Here is a 22,454-nt window from a genome sequence, read left to right as displayed (position 1 = left end):
ATACAACATTTGAAATTTCAAGTGAGTTCATTTTAATCTAAGAAAATGTACTATTGAGATCTCCTCATTCCAAATATATATACAAATTTAGTTTCAACTACATAATAATTTAGAATGTTCTATTTCTAAGGTACTGCTCATTTTAATTTTTATCACCATTAATATTTATAAAAGGAATTTGGAGAATTGCTAACTATTTCAAAAATAAATAGGATAACTCACTTGTTAGAGAATTAAGCTAATTAGAATCATAATGAGATTTAGGAAATCTCTTCATGAGAAAATTAAGTTACAACAATTATAAACTAATTCTTACAGATGAAAGCAGGTTAGAATTGACATCTGAAAAAGTTACGTGCATTAAAAAATCCATTACCAGGAAAGTGAATTTTGGCCTATGTTGCTTAACTGTCTTTAAATAATTTTAACTCATTAGATTATAAAAAATAACATACTCTTAGGTCAATATACTTATCCCTATTTTAGATAAGAAGATCAAAACACAGGAAGTATACTGTTAATGGTATTTCTAGAGCTTTAGTTCATATAGATTGATCCTCTCATACTTATGCCCCAAACACTAGACCATGGTCCCTCTCATATAAACATGATATATAGTGTAATGAGTAACTGTTTCAGAATTTAATATAGAGGCTTACTCTCTGTTCTAATCTTGCTGAAGAAATATCAGTATGATCTATTTGATTTAAAATAGGATTGTTAGCACTGTTTTAAAAACTTATTTTCATCTTATATATCATGCTATTGGAAAATGATTTTTTAATTTTCTGTTATGAGGGTATATAGGACATATAGTACACTTAAGCATTATTGTACAATTCACTATAGACCCTGGTATGTTATAGGATAGCTACGTTTGTATAAAGCATATTTAATTACTAAAATATTAAAAATATTATAAAATGGGGTCATCTAAAATACTGTGCGTCTTATAGTGACACTTTTGAGTATCACATGAAGGAAAGGTTAATGGTTTTATTGTGCGATGAAAAGACAAGACATTCTCTGAATCACCAAAAATCATTAAATTAAAAGCCTAAAGACCTGGAGAAAAGCCCCAAAACTCCTACTTTAAGTAAAGTTTTAAGATCCCTGCATTCAAGTGAATTAATTAATTTTGGAATAAGTTTGGAAAAGAGTTGGCTATTTCAGAGAATCTTCTTAAATCAGCTTTTTAAAAAAAATGAAAGTATTGAAACAAATTTAACTCTTGCAACTGTGCGAATAGTTAATAGATATGTTTAATTCTTTGTATCTTTCCTCTAACCTAACATGAAAGTTTAATATGTTAAATTGTCATAATATATGTTATAAAGAAAAAAAAAAGGCCCCAGAGAATATTATATTAGTTCCAGGTTTGCCACAGCTCTGCTATAATCCTTATGATGTTTAGCAGTAAATAAATTCCCCAGCAAATTTCTGAAGTTGCCAGGTTAGAAAGATAACCCAAATTCATTCACATTCTAGAGTAATTTAGAGAACTTTTTTTTTTTTGTTGTTTTATAGAGTAGATTTCAGGAGACAAATACTGCTTTCAGTTTTCCCCTGGAGAAATGCAGTCATGCTCTCTCCTCACTCTCCAGCTGTTAGAGTTCAGGCACCTTGATGCACATTGCCCCTGCCACAGAGCCTTAGCACAGGGCTTTGTACATAGTAGGCATTCAGTAAATGACGGTCGAAGGGAAACGTAATTGCATTTCTTTTATCTTTTGTAATAGAAGTTGCTTTTAAAGTCCCCGTTTAGAATTACTTAGAACATTTTATAAGGATATTGTCATCTGACTTTTATAGTAATGAAAAGAAGAAACCTGGGTGCATGTTTAACATATACTTTTTTGGTTGTGAGTGTAACTTACTTCCTCTCTGGAAAGGGAGACCATGTGCTGATAGCTGTCATTGTGCCTCCGCACACTACTTTGGGTGTCTGTGGAAACTCACTGTTCTTTTAAATATTTTCAGAGATGTGACTGTTTATAACAGGTTTTTTGTTGTTCTTGTTTGTAAGTAAACTATGATTTTGCTATTTTTTGTACTTTTTTCTTGGTGTGTATTTTTTTAATCTAAATTTTAAATACAAAAGCAAAAGAAAACAAAAAACAAAACTCAAAACCTTAATTAACTGGGCTTCCAAACTTCTAAAAGGTCTTTGTTATTTTCTCCTGACTGAGTAAGAGAATCTATCCCTCCCACTGCAGTGATCAGGCTTTAGCAGTTCCCTTCTTTATGTCTCTGTACTTTTGCCATTTTAAAGTTGATTTATAGTTTGTTCCTCTTAGTGATTTTAAGTGCTCATGAAGTTCCTTGGCTTTCTCATGGGTTTTCATTTCCAACTAAATTACCAAGCCTTTCTCTGAATGTCTTTTTTTTTTCCTGTATCATCTTAATAGCATGCCTCTCTCTCTTCTTACTGCTAATACATACATAGATACATACAAATGTACATACATACATACATATATACATACATACTTAAACGTAAAGACCTTGATTTTGGCTTTAAAGATAATTTCCAGTTTGCTTCTAGTCCTTTAAGTTCTTGGCTTTTCCACTTTCAAGAGACTTTTTGTATGTGTGATATTGTGTGCACTGTCACAGTAGTGGTTCCCAAATCTTGTTGATATCATAATGACTTCATGAACTTTTAAATGAATTATGTTCCTGAGCCCCATCATAGATATTCTAATCCAGTGAACTAGAGAAATTAATGTAGAAGTGTGACAGGTTGCTAATTCATTTGTTCATTCATTCATTCATTCATTCATTCAAATATTTATCAAGCACCTACTATAATGCCTGTATTATGCTAGGAGCTGAGTGAACAAGAAGCCATAATACACTGCTCTCATTCCAGTAATCTGAACCCAACCACATGGCCACACCAAGTCATGAGGCATGTTGGAAAATAGCCGGGACAACATAGATAGGTTGAGCAAGCACTAGTCAAAACTTAGGATTTCTGTTACCAAAGAAAGGGAGAGTGGATGTTGGTGGACTAGCAGTCATCTCTGCCATAAATAAGCTGAAATGAAAATGATTTTAGCCAAACTGAGATATCATTCTTATCAGTCAAAAAACTCAGATCAGCCATTTGTGGTCCAGCTGATCTCAATGTGTCAAAACATGTGTTTCCAGAATTGGCCTGAATGATAAGTATGAGTAAACCACGTGCAAAGTGGGAGGAGGAGCAATAGCCTGTACAAAGGTTCTACTGTGGGGAAGAGGTTGGCAAATTCAAGAAATGGGAAGAAGTCTTGTATAACTGTAGTGAGATGAACAAAAGAGAAAGTTATGCAAGATGAGGTTGTAGAGATAGGCAGTGCAATCATAAAAGATCTGTAGCTCTTGTTAGGGACATTTGGACTTTATTGGAAATTCATTGGAGATTTTTAGCAGAGAAATAGTATGATCTACTTTGACTTTGAAAAATATCATCTTGGGTCTGGGTCCTGAAGATTACTGGGTATAAGGAATGAAGCAAGAAGGTATGTTGAGACCATTTACAGTAGTCTAGGTAGACATGCTAGTTGCTCCAACTTGATAGTGGAAGGTATGTAGAGAAAAGTGAACAGATTTGAATCTCCATCAGAGTTCTGACTGACAGTGCTTGGTACGTATTGCATGTGGGAGATGAGAAGGGTGAAGTGTTGAGGAAGACCTGTAAGATTCCTCTTTGAGCAACTGGATGAATAGAAGTTGACATTGATACTAGAGACTCTGGCCTGACATTGGGCTTGAGGTGGGGATAAGAGCAGTTTGGTTGTCTTAATTTTATAATGGCCTCTGAAAGGAAAATAGTTAGAACCGATCTTATATTAATTAGGTTTTGATAGGTAATTTAAGCATACAGAGACAAGATAATGATACCCTCCACAAGTATATCCTGTGCTTTTCATTTGATATGGCTACTGTTTTTATCCTTAAGTAGAAGCTCACTAGAAAATTATATTAAGAGGGTGGGGTTTATTTTGTTTCTAAAAAAACCCTGAACATTTAGAAGGATTAAAGAAATGTAGGGATTTAATATCTGATTCATGTGATGACCATACACGTTTCAAAGAAGAATAAAACATTTTATCTTTGTAACTTTTTTCTAAAGCAGATAATTATTTGAAGCTCTAACTTTTCTAAATGTATGTGGATTCTCTAGTACACTGTAGTTACACAAAAGGAGATATTTAAAAATATCATGGGGTATTTTAGGGTTGTGTAGGTTATCTAAATATTATTTCTGGACATTTATCTTTACCTTCAGCTCTTTACCCTGATGTTTATCTTTGTGATCCTAAAAAGCAAAATTAAAATTTCTGGGTATAGGGGTTAATTTATGTTTCCTGAAAAGACACATCTAAAAGTCAGGAGAAAAATCTGTCACTTCTCTGAAAAACTCAGCTCGTTTAATAATATGCTCTCCCTTCCTAACTCCCGGTTGGCATAATTACTTCATTACTCAGACTGTGTGCACATGGCTTGCACTCTTTTAATTTATACCTGTTTGTTATGTTTACTTATGTAATTCCCTACTTTTATTCATAGTCACTTTAGTGTTAAGAGGGTAAAAGTGGAGAATTGGTGGTAATATTATTCATGTTGCAGTGAACTCCCACTGTGCTAAACCCAGGTTATAATTCCTCCTGTGGATGGCTGCTTAGAAGCCTGAATTCTCAGTGTATGAAAGGAATTTAAACATTTGATAAGAGCCGGGAAATGATGTTTATTTCTGCAGTTCTTTTCACTGTTTAACTTTTTTTGGTTTAATATACCTAATTGGACTTAAAAAGATAATTTGTTTACAAAATAAAGAGTATCATAATAAAATCGGATGTCAGTTTTGAAGTAGTCTTTAGCCATTGGAGATTGAGGCTTGCTTACTTTCTTAAGAATAAAAAGAGAAAACAATTGATACTTTTTCAGTGTCACATAATGGGATTGTGTGATAATAGCCAGGTGACTAAAGTTCTAAATGCTCTTCTGAGTTCAGGGTTACATGTGAATATAAACTTTACGATTTTGGGGAAAGTGTACGTTTATTTCATAACTAAATTTAGAAGTTTGGAAATTAAACCAGGAAATGTTATTTTCCAGACCAAATATTTAAAAAGTACGAAGAGACATCACCATTTTTGTAGATAAAAACTGCTAAAAGCTAATTAGCCCTTCAAAGGGCATTGGTAACTGGTGATAATTTACTCCAGCGATTTAAAGGACAGGGAAACAGCAAGGTTGACACAGTCACTTTATATTAGAGTCATATCTTTCTGTCTAAAACCGATTTTAAAAACTATATTTCATTTTTACAAGCTATTTTTGAGCATTCATTTGTGCATCCAAGAAACATTTAACTCACCTGCCCTGTTGGTCTCTGAAAAATAGGAACACCTTCAGATTTGCTTACTGACAGTCAAAGCCCACCTAGAGTAGGTCAAGGAAAACCTCTTCAAGCAGTTTGTAAAGGTTGAAATAATGTAGAAATAGGCAAAGGAACAATGTAACCATATTTCTTACCAGGCAATGTTTTAGTCTCTCACATCTCACATTAGATAGTATGCTCATGTAGAATAGTACTGTTCAATGGAAATGTGAGCCACATATGCAATTTAAAATTTTCTGGTAGCCATATTGAAAGTAAAAAAATAGGTGAATTAATTTTAATACATTTTATTTAACCAAATATTCAAAATACTGTTTTTTATGAAATCAATATAAAAATTATTAATGAGATATTTTACCTTTTGGGAGATATTAAGTCTTCAAAATCCAGTGTATATTTTACACTTAAAGCAAATCCCCATTTGGACTAATCACATTTCAAGTGGCTACTATATTGGACAACATGGTTCTAGAACAAGTGTTTTCTTTTTCTTTCCTGTTTTCTGCAGAGCTCCTGAGGGAGCTCAGGAACTACATTGAATTTTGGAGGTGAAGGCCCCATATTTACAGCTTGGTTAGGAAGGGCTTGTGGCAATATGATTAATATCCTGGGTAGCTTAAGCAGTGCTGAATTCAGCATCTAAGGACTTGGGGTGGAGAAGGCTAAGATCTGGTTTGACTTGCCTCCATTCTCTGTGAGCGTGTATTGTGATTGTCCTAAGAATACTCCATTTGTGGAGAACTGATTATCAATTTCATGTTTTATAGAAAAATACACTTTGAGGAATTTTCTTTTGCAAAGATATAAGTAAGGCATGACATTTTAAAATATGTTTTTTATTTACAAAAGTAAATTAAAAATAACCCAACCATTTACTTTTTATAATACATGGAAAGACATATTCCTTCCATCATAAGCCTTTTTTGAAGGGAGCAGTTATTAAATAACATGTATTGATATTCATTCCTATTGGTTTTCATTAAAGACATTTGAAACTTAAAAAATAACATTATTACAAACTTTAAAATAAAAGACATTAAATCATAAGATTTGGTTTTGCATCATTTAGCTATATTGTTTGAATATGTGGGTTACCTAAAAATGTGCATTTATTGAGTTTAGATTTTAATAATAAAAACTTCCTCTTAAATGAATCCAGATTTATGCACTTTGTGGGCTAAATGAATTAGGCTCCAAACTTTTATCTGAATCTATGGAGCTTGGATATAAATTGAAAAGATCACAGCTATGGGGAGAAGACCTATACTGCAAAGGCCTTTCTGCATAGATTATGAACATCATAACTCAATAATTTTTTCAAAACTCTGGTTATAATTGGACCCAATGGGGGTCTCTTTCTTTGATCAGATCACAGTAACTGTGACTTTACACTGGAAAATGTCACTACTGTGAAGGTTTATCACCTGTAGAGCTGGTCTTTCCTCTGATGCTGTGTTCATTTCTCATTAGCATTATTCAAAGTTTAGTTGTTAATTAGGTTGACACTTCAATTACAATCATCATCTACAGGAGTAGTCAGGGATGCTTGCATAAAGAAATTTAAAAAAATACCCTTCCTTGTGTATATATGTAAAGGAGAAATGACATTATTTTATTTTGTTATCTGGTGGTTTCGTAAGGGTCAGAATATGCCCTGTTGAGGGAACAATCCAACCACAATTTCTCCCATCGGTTTTATTTTCTTGAAAAAACAGTTTTATGTGACTTCATGTTTCCATGTAAAGCATCAATGAGGAATGTATATGAGCACCAATATTTTTTAAGTGTAGAGAGTGTAGTTTTCTATATTGTGTGAATTGGTCAGGTGAATTAGATGATAGGAACATATCACATCACTTCCCCTTAAAAAATATGATTATACACACAGAATGCTCATCTAAGTAAGGGCCATTCATAAATAATATGCATTCTCTAAAATACACAGAACCTGAAATTGAAGGATGGAAATGTATGAAAAATTATAACAAATTTAGGTGCCTTGAAAAATTATGCAACGTCCTAAGTAATAAATTTTTCTTGGATTTAAAAGCATTATTTTAATCGGATTACTGGTTCACAAGGCAATAACATTGAACTCAAACCCAACACACTGTGGTAGAAAAAACTGGACAGAACTGGGTTGAAATCTCAGTCTTGCCGTGTATTATCTGCATAGTGAGGACAAACTGATTCACATCTTTGAGCCCCTGTTTCTTCATTCATAAATGGTAATATGAATGTCTTTCTTAGAAGGCTGTAAAAATTAAATGAGACAGTGTATATAACATGTGCATAACGTGATTCTCTACTCATGGTAGGTTCTCAATCACTTTAACTTCTCCCCCCTCTTTTTGTCTAATAATGGTGAAAACTATTCAACAAAAGACTAGAAAATTACATATGCAAATGAGGCTTCCAAAAAGAAAATTAAATGGTAAGTGATCCTGGAGGACCTGTAACAAATAACCTTACATGGCAAAAATGAACGATACCCAACCGGCTTCATCTGAAAACAAGTAGACACATGTTGTAATTGCTAAAAATCGGCAGAAAAGTGGCTCACAAGCCGTTTACCATAAAATAATTAAAGCTTATTTATGTCAAGAGGCCTTGGGAAAAAAAGAGAGCATAAACCAATTTGCATTAGCACGTTACTATGGGCTCCTGCTTTCCTTTCAATTAACAGACCAGCAGGTGCTCTCTGCAGTTAAAAAGATAAGCTATCAGGGAGGAGGATGAGTTTTTGGCTGACCTGCAGACACTGTGGTTTGCCTGCTGATTGGGTTCGTACCTCGCTGTACCAATTTCTGAGGTGTTAATTTAACTGTTCCTCTCTGTCATGCAGGTCTCGGCCCTGAAAAATAAACTGAAGAAGCAGTCTACAGCTACGGGTGATGGAGTAGCTAGGGCCTTTCTTAGGGCACAGGCTGCTTTGTTTGGATCCTACAGAGATGCACTGAGATACAAACCTGTAAGCGTTTTATTTCATCCCTATTTTAATCTGCTTTTTTATGGTTCTTTAGAATGGGGCAGAAAAAAGAAACATTTTAATATCACACATGAAAAAAGTATCATAAAGGTCTTTTAAAATCCAGAATAATGTGCTTTAAGACATTGTGTTCTGTGTCCAATTCCTTGACTATTCGGTTTAGTTCTTTTAGTAACCTTTAGCTACTATTTCCCACATTCTTTGGCACATCATCTTATGTTTTGTTCTAAATTGGCTTACCTCTTAACTAATTAATGAATTGTGTTAATGAATTTTAATTTAACTACCTGATCTTAAGATCATTAAGAAATTAACCAGACAGTTGGGTTTTATAGACTGATGCATTTAGAAGTGACAGTACAAAGTGAAAATTCAAAAATATTGGAGCTTGCAAATTTTTCAGTATTTGGAAATTTATCATCTTCCTGTTCCATAACACTTTTCTGAGTGGGTTTATCTATTTAGCATATGCTAGCTCATTTTGACATTTCTTTTTTGTTTTAATATCCTAAAAATGATTATTATGTAAAATTGTAGCCAGCCAAGTTTCTAGATAGTCCAAAAAGGTATAAATCAAAATATGTTTGTTTCTCTCTCTGAATTATTGGTTAAATATGTTAGTCTGATTTTAATGAAAATAATTACACTGCCCTTTCATGACCAAATGAGTAAGTTGTAATGGATAAAAAACATTGAGTTAGTAGTAAGTAGTAAGACATGCTATCTCGTAGGAATTCCACTGTTCCTAAGCTGTGTAACCTTGACCCATTTCCTTGCTTTCTCTGGACTTTGATCTTCTCATTTGGAAAATGAGAATTCTTATACTTTACCTGTCTACTTTTCAGAATTGGTGTGTGAACCCTATCATGAACTATGAAACACTAAACACACGTGAATGGGTTATACGCTTCCTAAACTGACTTCTCAATTAGTAATTCCCACGCAGTGGCTCTTACATCTCTGAGGAGTTACTGAGTTACTAGGAGCCCTTAAATGGATAGGCAGATCAACTGCTGTCTCTAGAGAAGTAGATATGTCTAATTCGCATGCTAATCTTTTTGAAATATGTGTCTATTTTTAAAAGCATTGTAGAAGTCATAATACTGCACATAGTATACATATGGGGTAATCACATGGGGGAGTCTTTAAAAATTATTGACAGTTACATGGCCTCGTTTATTAAAAGACTGGAAACCAGTCACCTATACTAATAAAATTGTAAAATCATCTGGTTGTCAATTTTTTTTAAAACAGGTTGATTTCAAGTTTACAATACAGGAGGGAAATTTAACTTAAATTTTGCCTCATTTAAATAATTTTTAATCTTTGCAGTCTACATTTTCCTTTTCTGTTTTAAATTTGTGAAGGACTTCAGATTTGAGAAAAGCAAATTGAAGAGAAAATTTTCTTAAATGATTTAAATTATCAGTTGAGCAGATAGGGGTCTAAGATTTCAATGACTTTGGCTTTTTTTTTTTTTTTTAATCTTCAAAGCCAGATTCCCACTTTCTGCAGGAAAATATATAATTTCATCAGAGAATATCTTTCCTGTTTATCGATCACATCTTATTATAAACTTGTTTGATAACTTATCTGCCTTTCTCCTTTTTCTTTTTGGTGTTTTCTTTTTTTTTTACTGCTAATTCTTTCTGGAAGTTGAGGGATAGTATTCTTTTTTTTTTTAATGTTTTTTTATTATATTATGTTAGTCACCATACAGTGAGGGATAGTATTCTTATTCTGTATGTTTTTACATTTCTTTTGACTCAATCTTGAATGAAAGCTTGAATTTTTTTAAAGTATACCAAATATATTTAGGTTCTTTTTATATTTTCAAAAGAAATAATTTTTAAGGAAAATGATCTCTGTTGTGTATAAAATATTTTTTATTTCATTTAGGCATTATCTTTGCAAATTACTCTATATTTTAATTTATTAAAAGTACATTTACTTTTTATTTTGTGAACTCTTTTTGGACATTTACATAATGGGCATATGTCTTTAACATATTTTCTGATTGATATTAAAAAAAGAGCCATGTTTAGAAGTTACAATTATTTCACGGTTTTGTCTCTTTTCATAAAAATATCTCAGTAGTATCCTCTAGCTGTTAGAGTACAACTGGAAAAAAAATTACCAAATAGCTTTAAATGATTACAACTTCTTTAACTGGGTACTACTTTTCAAAATTTCATGATTATGTGTATACACATACACGCACACACACACATATAAACAAACCATTCTTATTATGTTATTTCTCTTACATTGCCAAAATTAAACCTGTAGATTAGGCTATGACTGTCCTTCAAGGCCCTCACCATGGGCAGGCAGTCTGTCCGTACTTTTTTCCTAAACTTTAACCTCAATTCAGAGAATTCTGCCTTAGGCTCCAAATGTCCCACGCTTCTCAGGCTTCTAAACATTCCAAATTATTACAAAAAATGTTCTTTCTTCATGGTATTGCTTTTATCTTTCTTGTTTTTAATGGCCATCTAGTTCCTTCCTGATCCTTGAAGCTGTAGTTTATACTGACCCTTTTTTTCTATGAACTGATTATACGTACTTTCTTTAACACATTTCTTCTCCCTTTTTGTATGTTATTTATTATGGTTCTTTTATTATTTTTACTGAAATTCATAATTTATTAGTTGCCATTAAAACAATAATTGACCTTTAAGTACCTGCTGGGTACCAGGCATTGAAAGACCCTTACCCTATTCATTTTAAAGATTAGGAAAATGATATGCCCAGAATGTAAATAGCCTCACTAAGGTTCTCCAGCTAGTAAATAGTGGGGCCTGCATTTGAATCTATTCTTCTGCAGTCCCACTCTTGTGTGTAGCATGTTTCTGCTCTCTCTCGCCTCCGTTATTGTATCATACTCACATTGAGATAAATGTCCTGAACTTACATTTCTTCTAAATGAAGATGCATGGAAGGCATTCTGTACACACTTATGGAAAGGCTGAACAAATGATACAGTCTTAGTACTTTTCTCAAAAGGAGCACATGGTATAGACATCCCATGGTGTGTATATAAATTGGAGAAATAATTTGTTATTTATGCTACATATTTCCATTTATGGTTTTGTCGACCTGGGGTAACTGCCTCTGCTCATACTGCACCTTCCTCCTCCCTCAGTCTTCTGTTGTGTTGCTGGGGAGCCAGTCGGATGTGGCCTGTGAGGAGAATGCCCTCGGGATGATTTGAATGTCCATTTTCAAATGTAAATACTAAATACCTATGCTAAATGCTGCCAAAGAGGAACTTCTATTATAACTTAAATTTAGAATGTCTGAGGGGTGCCTGGGTGGCTCAGTCCTTAAGCGGTTGCCTTTAGCTCAGGGCGGTTGCCTTTAGCTCAGGGCGTGATCCTGGTGTTCTGGGATCGACTGGGATCGAGCCCCGCATCAGGCTCCTCCACTGGGAGCCTGTTTCTCTGTCTCCCACTCCCCCTGCTTGTGTGTTCTCTCTCTCTCTCTCTCTCCCTCTCTCTCTCTCTCTCTCTCTCTCTCTCTCGCGCGCGCGCGCGCGCGCGCGCGCGCGCTGTCTCTGTCAAATAAATAAATAAAATCTTGAAAAAAAAAAAAACCTTAGAATGTCTGAGCGGCAACTCTATGTTGTTACTCAGAGTTCCTCATTTACACCTTCTCAATGATACACTGGCACTATTGACAAATAAATTGTGCCTGCACTGAATTAGAGAGAAAAATATACAATTCCCTAAAGCTGTTGGAAAGTGATTTAAATAAAACAACGGATATTCTGATTTGGGGGGATTTTAGCCAGCAGCAAGTTAGCTACTTTTTAAGAATTCAAAAATGTGAGATCAAAGTAATGTGCTAAATGGATTGAAGACAAGTGGTAAAAATACAGACTCTAGAACCAGGCTGCCTGGGTTCAGGTCCTCCTCCTGTGACTAACTAGTTGTTTGAGTTTGGGCAAATTAATCTCTTAGTGCTTTAGTTTCCTCATGTGTTCTTTAAAAAGGGTAGTAATTCTTCTTGCGTTATTTAGAGGATAAAGTGAGTTCATAAATGTAAGTGACTTAGAGCAGTGTCTGACATATAATCAATGCTTTGTATATTAGCTATTATTATTAAAAATGACATTTTAGAAGTACTGAGTTTGGGGAGTAAAATCCCTTTAACAACACTAAAATAAAGTGCCCTCCTCTGATTCCCCAAAACAAAAACACTGTTATAAACATGAGAATACTTTTAAGTGATTGTATTAAATAACTAATAAAGGGTCATCAATTGCACCTCTGTGTGTCATTTGTGTCACAAGCTATTACAAATAAAAAGTCAATTTTTGACCAACAGCTAATGCTAAAGAAATGTTTGCCGAGTTAAAATACTGCTTAATACTTTCAAAGGCATATACTTGATTATCTGTCTAAGAGCAGAAGTAACACTCAGATCTGGTCCTTTGAATACTTGGGGTACCTCGTTTGTTTCAATCACTCACGCCTTTCTGGGCTGCTGTGACCCTTGCTAATGGATAAAAAGTGAATTCCTTTTAAAATAAAGATTGGTTAGTAATCTAGGCCTCCGTTTGGTGATTCGGAAGTGTTGTCCTTTTGGATTCTATTCCTTTAAACATTATCGGGAAATAATGTTATATTTTGTGATTAAACTGAAACAATTTAAGCACAGGATTGGCATCCATAATTTAAGTGGTCCTTCACTAAATCTTTGCCTTAGAGTTTCCATTTAACAGATTTGTAACTGTCAACTTGTTACAGATTTAAAAATCCAAGTTGATAAAGTACATTTGCTCACCCCTCTTGGTTTTACAGTTACTAAAACATTTTAGGCGTCCATTCATCTCACTACCCAAGCTTGAGTATGGACCTTTTGACTTTAGAGATGGTTGTAACCAAGGAAATATTTGTTGTGTATTGGGCTTCTGATAGAATATGGTTGCTTTTATGGCACTTTTTTTCTGCTCTTTTTTTTTTTTTTTTTTTTTAACAGAGAAGGAACCTTGCTTAACTGCTTTAGCAAAAATGTAAAAATTCTGCACCACTACTATGGGATAGGTAGAGCTAGGGACTCTAATAGTAAGGGTTTCGTTTTTATATTACTGGTAATATGTTTCATGAGAATAGAGAGTTTTTTTCTTTAAATTGTGGGAAAGAAAAATGTATATTTTTCAAATTATGTATAAAATTAATACATTGCTTCATTAATCTTTTTAAGTGTTCAAATTTAACTACAGTGCTAGAAACAGCTGTGTCTAATTTAGAAAAATCAATTTCTTTCCCCATCTGAACTTGCTGAATCATAGGCAAATGAAACATTGATAGCTATTTTTATTCAAGACAGATCTAATAACTTTAGGACAAACTCATAATAATATGTACAGAGAGAAGATTTTCATGTAAATAATGATTAGGGTTTATGATTTAAATATAAGTCTTTTTTCTCCTCAATAATTTTCAGCAGTAGAAATGTTTTCATGGTTAATAAACCATGAGCATAGACATGTGGTACCTTACATAATAATAGCACTGGGATACTTGGAAGAAGAATTTTATATAATCTGAAAAATATTTTAATATTATTTTCTGTGAGAACCTGAATGTATGTGACTATTCCCTTGAGAGAACTGATAACAGAGTATTTAAGAGATTTAAAAATTTAAATATACCGTCATTATGCAGACATTTTTGCTTGTTTATATTTGTTATATAACAGTGACATTATGTATTAGGCCCAAGTGTATTAGGGAACTGAATAAGTATTGTGTTGATGCTTTGTTTATTATATCTCACATTTTTATGTAGTATCGTTCTTCATGACACCTTAATTCTCTTTTTCAATATGAATCCTTACTAAGTCATATATATCCTTAAAGCATAAAGATCTAGTCTATGTTTAAGTTTCTTGTTCTTGCAAAGTTTCCTACTCTAGAAGACAATATAGAACTTGAAAAATATCCATCCTTAAAAACACGCAAAACAAAAATATAATATTAATTTGATGATAATCACTTTGAAACTGAACATAACAGTAGGGTAGGAAAAACAGCCCCATCTCCTCCATATCTTTCTAGTGTCTTAATTATCCTGCAAAAAAAATATTAACTAGTGGATAGCTATTGAACGCTCAGAAAATCAAAGTACTATGTTGAGTATTAGAGTAAAAAATGCAGAGATATATAAGGATATAGTCCCAGACCTCAAAAATGCACAGATAAGATCTATAAAAATAACTGTTAATACAACTTAGAAAATAAATGCTAAAAGAAAGATACAAAAGGCTCGGGGTTTTCAGAGGAGGGAGAATTTACTTCTTTAAGTTGAAGATGGAATCTAAGACTTTGCGAGGTAAATGATGTGTTCCATAGGGCCAGATTTATACCACTGGAGGGCATTTCTAAGTCATTCTTCTGCCACAACTACTTGATGGTTCTTATTTAAACACCACTAGGTACATATGACATGTAGTTTTCCAGCACACTGGCTCTAATGGTACCTTTATCCTTTCCACTTATTAGTCATTATACAAGGGACTGAGTGTGACATTTGTTATTCTGTGGATAATCTTGAACTTGAATCTGCTCTGATTTATATGTTTTAACAGGTAAATCAAGTATGAACTTTGGTATTTTTACTGTTATTAATAGCAAACTACCTAGCAAGCCTCATCATAGAATGCCCATTAGGTTGTTGATTCATTCTTAGTATGTATTTGTTGATTAATGTAATACTTTAATGGCAGGTAATGTTGGCAGTTCCTTTCTGAAAAGTCTGGTTCTCTTCTCTGTAATAAGAACTTCATACCTACCCTAATACAAATTGTATTTTTTTCTTACATCCTTTCATGGTCCTTTGTGTGACATTCTGTCAAAACGATTTTAGCTTTAGTTCCTTTCTGTTGCCTCATCACTGTTCCATGGAGGAAAAGATTCAGTAGCTTTACCATCACATCAGATTTTTTTAAAACTGATTTTATTTGGATCCAATTTTTGTTTTTTACCATGAAGAGTTTTTCTTTTCCACATTTTTATGTTTCTACATGATTATTCTGTGTTTCCACAGAGCTATATACTTCTTTACTTCCTTTTGTGTCAATGAACAATATAACTTTTAGAAAATATATTGGATTATAGATGTGTACTTCTCAGTTGTATCAGTCTTTTTCCTTAAGTAGAGTCGTCAGTTTAACCTTAATGCTTGGTTCTATGCAGGTAATTCCTAAATATATATTAAAGAAGTTTTCCAAACTTGAGTTTCTGGCAGGGTGCCACCTTTGTCCACGTGCCTTCAAGCATCTTGCTTGCCTTAACCATGCCATAATGGACATTGTTGGTGCCCTGACCAGATCCCCTATACTGGCTGGCATCCTTTTCAGAGAAAAACTGTCCTTGGCTAAGTAGGAAGGGCCTCGCCAGGCACCTCCATTCTTTTCCCCACTCCTCCTACCAGGTAAGACCATGCTTAATGACTGACTGATAAAGGTGTAAGAAACTGGCCTCCTTTCTTCAAGACGGGAATAACTCTGCCAGTACATTTGGTATTTTTTCATAGGTTTAAAACTAAGGCTGATTTCCAGCTGAAATCACATTGTTGCTTGGCTTTTTTCTTCGGCCCTATTTTACTTCCCTTAATACCTACTTCCTGAGAGTTCTCCACCAACAAATCACTTAAACAAGAATCCTTGTCTCAGGCTCAACTGAGAATCTGACCAAAGACATATGCCAAAATTTATTTTATCAACTTCTTCTTAAATCTGGTTTGTTTTTATATTTCTGGTCTTTAATAAGTGGTATCATCCATCTTTTGCTCCTCAAACTTGAAATCCACAAGTCCTTTCTGACCCTTGCTTGTCTCGTTTCTGCGTATCAGTAGTTGTTAAACTTTTTGTCTCTGGATGTCTTTACACTTGTAAAAATTATCAAGGACTTTAAAGAACTTTTGTTTATGTGGGCTATGTCTTTCACTGTTTACCATATTAGAAATTAAAACTGGAAATATTTTAACTATTTATTATTTAATACAAAACTACTGCAGATAAACATGAAACATTTTTATGAGAAATAACTATTTCTAAACAAAAAATAATAGAAGAATGGCATTGTTTTACATTTTTTCAAAAGTACGTAGCTTAAAAGAAGAGGACTGGGTTCTCATATTTGGTTGTGCTTTCAGTCTGTTGCAATATCACCAGTGGTGTAGCCTCCATTGGATCTCATGAGAAAATAAAAGTGAAAAGGGCAAATAATGTTTTAGCATTGTTATAAAAATGACTTTGATGTTGCCGACCCTGTGAAAAGGCCTGAGTCCCTGGACCGTTCTTTGAGAACCACTGCTATACATCAGTTGATAAACAGTCCTGTTGATTTTGCAGTAAAATTGTTACATGATATGGAAAAAATAAAACATTTCATGCAGTCTTGAATACTCAGAAATGGGATAATTTGAAGGCATAGACTGAATCTGAATCTGGCTTCTACCGCTTACCTACTGCATAATCTTGAGCAAGTTACTTAACCCTTCCGCATATTTTAGTTTATTCATGTATAAAGAAAGCCAACAGTAAGTTTGAGGCTTATGTGAATTAATACATGTAAAGTGCTTAGAAAGTACGACCCATAATAAGCATTATGTAAATATTAGCTATTGTTATTATTATCAGTAATAGTAATGAGTGCCTTATCAACGTTAACTAATGGTAGTCATCACTTTTCCTTTCTACTGCCTGGTTCATCTTTTCTTGCCAGATTTGTGTTGCACTATTACTTGGTCTGCCTATATCCATTATTTCCTCTTGCCTATTAACTTTCCTTTTATTTTTTAAAAAGATTTTATTTATTTGTGAGAGAGAGAAAGAGAGCGAGCACAAACAGTGGGGAGGGACAGAGGGAGAGGGAGAAGCAGACTCCCCACTGAGCAGGGAACCTTAGGGCTCCATTTCCCAGGACCTATATGAGATCATGACCTGAACCAAAGGTAGAGGCTGAACCGACTGAGCCACCCAGGTGCCCTTAACTTTCCTTTTAAAACATACAATCTTGTCACTTCATCGAGTAGACACTTCTGTGTGTGACACATCACTTCTTGATGTCTTTAAGAAAATAACTTTAGAATATAACCTGGGCCTTTTCCAATATGGCTTAACCTACCTTTTATTTCTCTCTTGTACTTTCTGTAATTCATATCCATTAGCCACTAGGCCTCAACCAGTCTTTTATTATCTTCGTCTGGCGCTTTCTCTAATGCATACCCATCGCAAACACACTACCCACTTTTTGCCCATCCCTGCCTCTCTCAAGACTGTATTTTCCATCTTTGTTTCAGAAGGCTTCCATTAGTTTTCAAAACCAGCTCAGGTTTCCTCTGTGAAGCCACAGGTACCCCTAATGAAATCTTTTATACTTCAGTAAACTGGGAATTAACTGGGCAACACTGGACATAACAGTCACTCTACTTGGAGCAAGAAAAGGTTTTGGAAACCATTCAATCCTAAACCTGATTTTTAACCAGATTTTAAGTAAATCAGAAGATCCTAAGCAGAGTTCCTTACCATGCCATTCAACTTGACTCAGATTTAAAAGAACTCATTTATAATTTGTTTGATAGCATACACCCCAGCATGACAATAACTGAGACTCCTGTGTATTAATATGTAAAAATTTAGAGCATTGTTAATCAAGACTTATTCTTCTTTCTCCTGAGAGAAAATTCTAGTATATGTCAGGGTTTTGTTTTTTTTGTTATTATCAGAGACTAAGTGAACAGGCTATGTTAATCATTTGAAGGTTAAGTTGAAAACTTTTGCTATGATTGGTGTTATTAAAACTGGATGGACAGCATATTTGAACTTTCTCTTTACTATTTCTCTTGAAAGATTGAAAGCAGTTGCTGGAAGATTAATGAGGACAGAGTTCTGCCAGCGTAATTCACATTGGCTAAAAACTAATTTATGCCCAACTCTTAAGAACGTATAAGTAGACTTTCCTTGCATACATTTTCCCTCACCTTGAGATTCTCTATTCACTTGTCCTCCACTCCTTCCAGTCAAAAGAAATCTTGATTGTAACATAGAAAGTCTAAACTTTTTGGTTGGAGATAGAGTTTTATATTTGAATTGACAAGTATTTCAGTTGAAGATAGACCTTTGTATTTGAAGCAAAGACTTCTGCAGTGTTAATGACAACTTCTGGAAAAATCACAGATGCTAATAAAATACAACTCACATGTTTGGAGAAAAATCTGTCAAATAAAAACAAAGTATCAGTAGTACTGATCACTTTGTAATAATTGTGGTATAGTTGGAACTGCCATTAAAAACAATAATTTTATTTATTTTTAAAATTTGTATTTACTTTTTAAAAGAAAATAAGTGATAAGAAGCAAAGGTTAGCTTACTTGCTACTTTGTTTATTGACCTATAAAACATTCCCAGTGTAACTAGATATAATGCTGATACCAGGGTTGCAAAAACAATAGACGTTTCTCTTTAATAGGATTGCCTGTTTGTTGTCCCCCCAATAGATTCTAAGTTGTAAATTCTATGATAGTGGCAAATACAGTGATTTTTGATCATACAAAATATATTTATGTAAATTAATCTAATTTTTAAAATATATAATTTAAAATCATCCTATGGCACTTAAGAATGGCAATAATCAGTATCAAAATGCATAATGGCAGCTTATTATGAGGTATTGGCTGGTGGCTGATATTAGATGACAACTTTTAATAGATTATTGGTTGTCTTTGCTAATAATTTGAATTTTGTTTTCTTCTGTAGCAGTGCTGTTCAAGACGACTTTTTGTGATAAATGAAATGTTCTGTATTTGTGTTATCTAATAGTAACCACTGAGCACTTGTGGCAGTTGAACATTTCAAATGTGGCTAATGTATTGAAGTACTGAAATTTTAGTTTTATTTAATTTTAATAAATTTAAATTTAAATTGCTGCATGTGACTAACATCTACTGTTTTGAACAGGGCAGATCCATAGTATCTAGCTTCCATTAGCCAGCGGTAACAGTTGAATTACTGTTAAATTATTTGTTTCATTTTATTTATGCAGGAGCCAATTTTCAGAATTTTATTTACAGATACCTGTAATCAAGGCATTGAGTTGTCCTTAAAATTAAATTATAACTGATATTTTTTCAAAGTTCTATTAGAAGGTGAGCTTTTTTCCTTTTTACTGCCAACATAGAGATGGCTACAGGATTCATTATAATGAGTGAATCATTGTCACTTATCTCAGTTTTCATTTGGATCATATTATCTCATATTTATTTGGATCACTTATCTTCACATGTATTGGATGGGCAAGAGGACCATTCAGGCTACTGAGGGAAGTAGCAGGTGGTAGGGATCAGCCAGTGAGTGACAATTTTCTGACGTCCTGTATGGGAATAAATGGAATGAGTAGAATCTGTATTCAGAGTTTAAGTTCTTGATAATTTGGAGGAGGAGCAAGCTAAAGGAGCATAAGCTACTAGAAGACACTTGCAAAGTTATGGTTACCTAAAAAATATGAAAAATTAAGGCAGATACAAAGTGGGACTTAGTCTAGAAAGTATCCAATCAGAATTGTATGTGAAGTGATGAAGAGAATGTTATTGTAAGAACTTTTAATTAATTTAAAAAGAAATTAATGATCAAATATAAATGACAAAAAACATGCAGCAATTTTTATAGAAAGAATGTTTTCTAATTAGGATAAAACTGCAGTTGTTGACTTTTTTCAGCTATGTATACTCTTTTTAATACTCATAATTCAATCTAATAATATTAAACCTTTGTTTTTAGGAGACTCATTTTTACTTTGAGGAAGTAAAACTGAGCAATTTTAAGACCCCAGGGATCCTTGATTAGGAAGTTCTAGTAGAAGCTTGTCAGTAGAGGAATATTTCTCCAAGGCTGAAATTCAGCTATTACGTCTAAGAGTCTGTTTGACTCCCTTTAGACTTTCAGCACCTTGAAGTTGATTCTGTGTCTTACACTTCCTCCATGACCCTCCATGTGCCTTTTTAAAGAGACTGTTTCTCTCTGACTTTCTATTGACACCCTAAGAATCTTTATTTCTATCTAGGGTGAGCCCATCACTTTCTGTGAGGAGAGTTTTGTAAAGCACCGCTCAAGCCTGATGAAACAGTTCTTGGAAACTGCAGTTAACCTCCAACTTTTCAAGCAGGTAAGAGTGGACCTCCACATTTCCTTCTGTAACAGAGTATTACAGAAATGTAACAGACATGCGTAACACATTTTTATCACTTTTATCAAAAGTATGTCAAAACCTTGAGTAATGTCTGTTCTAGAATTACAAGAAATGTTTCTTTCTTTTGTAACTCTATAGTTATCTATGGCACGGCACTCCAGAAAATTATGTAAAGGTAATTTTGTTATTAAAAAATTCATCATTGAAAGTACTAATCGGATGGTCAGAGGAAGAGTATTCATTTGTACAGTTAGGAAACCAATGTGACTAGTTTCATATAAGGCATCTAGGAGTTAGTTTTTTATGGTAGCTTGGTAGTGGTAAACAAACTATATTTTTTGTAGGGCAGTCCTAATGTAATTCAGTTTATAATGTAATCCAGCTGTCATAAATTTAAAATTCAGAAAAAAAATTCATTGTCATACTAGTATCTTAATTTTTGGCTTAGGAAATGTAAAAGCCATTTCAAAAAGCATGAAGTTTAACATCAGAATTCAGAATGTTTAGAAGTACTAGTTCTTTCATTCCAGTGTGTGATCATAGCAAGTCTCTTAATTCAGACTTATCTTAGCTTCTGTTTATATAATTTAAGTTCTAAACACTTTTTTTTCTTATTCCACATGATAATTTAAATGTAAAGTTATGTGAATTCAACACTTAATGAAGACCTACAATGGGCCATAAACTGCTCAGTGCCAGGATACAAACATGAATAAAAATTCAGTAATGCCCTTGAGAAGCTGAAAATCTAATAGCATCCTTTGGACTATTCAGAGAAAAAATACCATGTGACGTGAAATAAGCTTTAAAGTAAACAAGTCATATAATTTGATGGTGACAAAACCAATACTACTATCTATATTCTGAGGAAGTTTTAAAAAATAATTAGAAAATATTCTGTGGGGGCTATAACTGCCTTCTATATGTGAAGGTTTACCTCAGAGAAAGGGTTAGATTTTTCCAGTACCTAGAAGAAGCAGAATCAGGTTTGATAGGTTTCAGGGTCCAAGATGTTTTGTGAATTTCTAAAGATAGAATGGGTTACTTTTGGTGCTCTGTCCCTCGAGGGCTCCAGTATTAGACTGAATTGCTTCCCAAGGTAGTATGAGGATCATGAGATGGTCTTTATAAATGCTGAAGTATACAGCACAGTGTAGTCCTATACTAGTCTTCTAGTGCATGCTTGTTGAGTTAAATAACAGTACCCTTTTTGTATTTTTATCTGGTAGATAGTACCAGAGATGGTACTACTGCCCATTGTCTAAACTGAATTGTGAAGATCAGATTATACGGGGGTCAAGAATTGAATGGGTAGATAGAATGTCTAACTTATTACTTAACATTTGACCATGAGACTGTAACTAGTCTTTTCATTAGATGTAATTCAGACACAGTAATTTATATACTTACAAAATGCTTTTATTTTTTTAAGAATCAAACAGAATTGGGTTAAATCTTGGCTTTATCACTTAATAGCTGTTTGTTCATAAGTATCCTTTTCTTTTTCTTTAAAATAGAAATACCACCTAACAGGGTTGTGGTAAAGTTATGTGAATTAATACACGTATACCTCAGCACAGGGCACAACACTTTGTAGAAGCTTACTAAATTTTAGTGTCTGCCTCATTTTAGAGCAATTGCTTCAATAGAATACAAATCTATGCAGGATTTTTAAAAAATAAAATTCAGTCAGAAAAGCTAAATGTAAAATATTAAAATGGTCAATTAAATTAGAACCCACTATATAGACAACTTGGATAGTTTTACATGCACCAATTAACCATATTCTCAAACTTGATATCATTTTATGACCCTTAAGAAGTGATACTTGAAGATAGCCCTGAAAGAATTTAAGATTCCTGTTAACAGTTTCACAAACT

The 22,454-nt window shown here is 33.6% G+C and overlaps 1 protein-coding gene across 3 annotated transcripts in view; it reads left to right on the top strand.

Annotated features, from left to right (window-relative positions):
- Window positions 1–22,454, top strand: part of DENND1B (DENN domain containing 1B) — a 250,313-nt gene that overhangs the window by 167,062 nt on the left and 60,797 nt on the right. For all 3 annotated transcript variants that reach the window (XM_057314807.1, XM_026480715.4, XM_026480714.4), the window contains 2 exons: window positions 8,235–8,360; window positions 20,449–20,550. In XM_057314807.1, the coding sequence (XP_057170790.1) occupies window positions 8,235–8,360; window positions 20,449–20,550 (228 nt within the window). The remainder of the gene's footprint in view (window positions 1–8,234; window positions 8,361–20,448; window positions 20,551–22,454) is intronic.

Source organism: Ursus arctos, unplaced genomic scaffold (genome assembly GCF_023065955.2).
Source record: "Ursus arctos isolate Adak ecotype North America unplaced genomic scaffold, UrsArc2.0 scaffold_2, whole genome shotgun sequence".
In the NCBI taxonomy this organism is placed as follows: domain Eukaryota; kingdom Metazoa; phylum Chordata; class Mammalia; order Carnivora; family Ursidae; genus Ursus; species Ursus arctos.
This window is presented reverse-complemented; position numbering and strand designations above follow the sequence as displayed.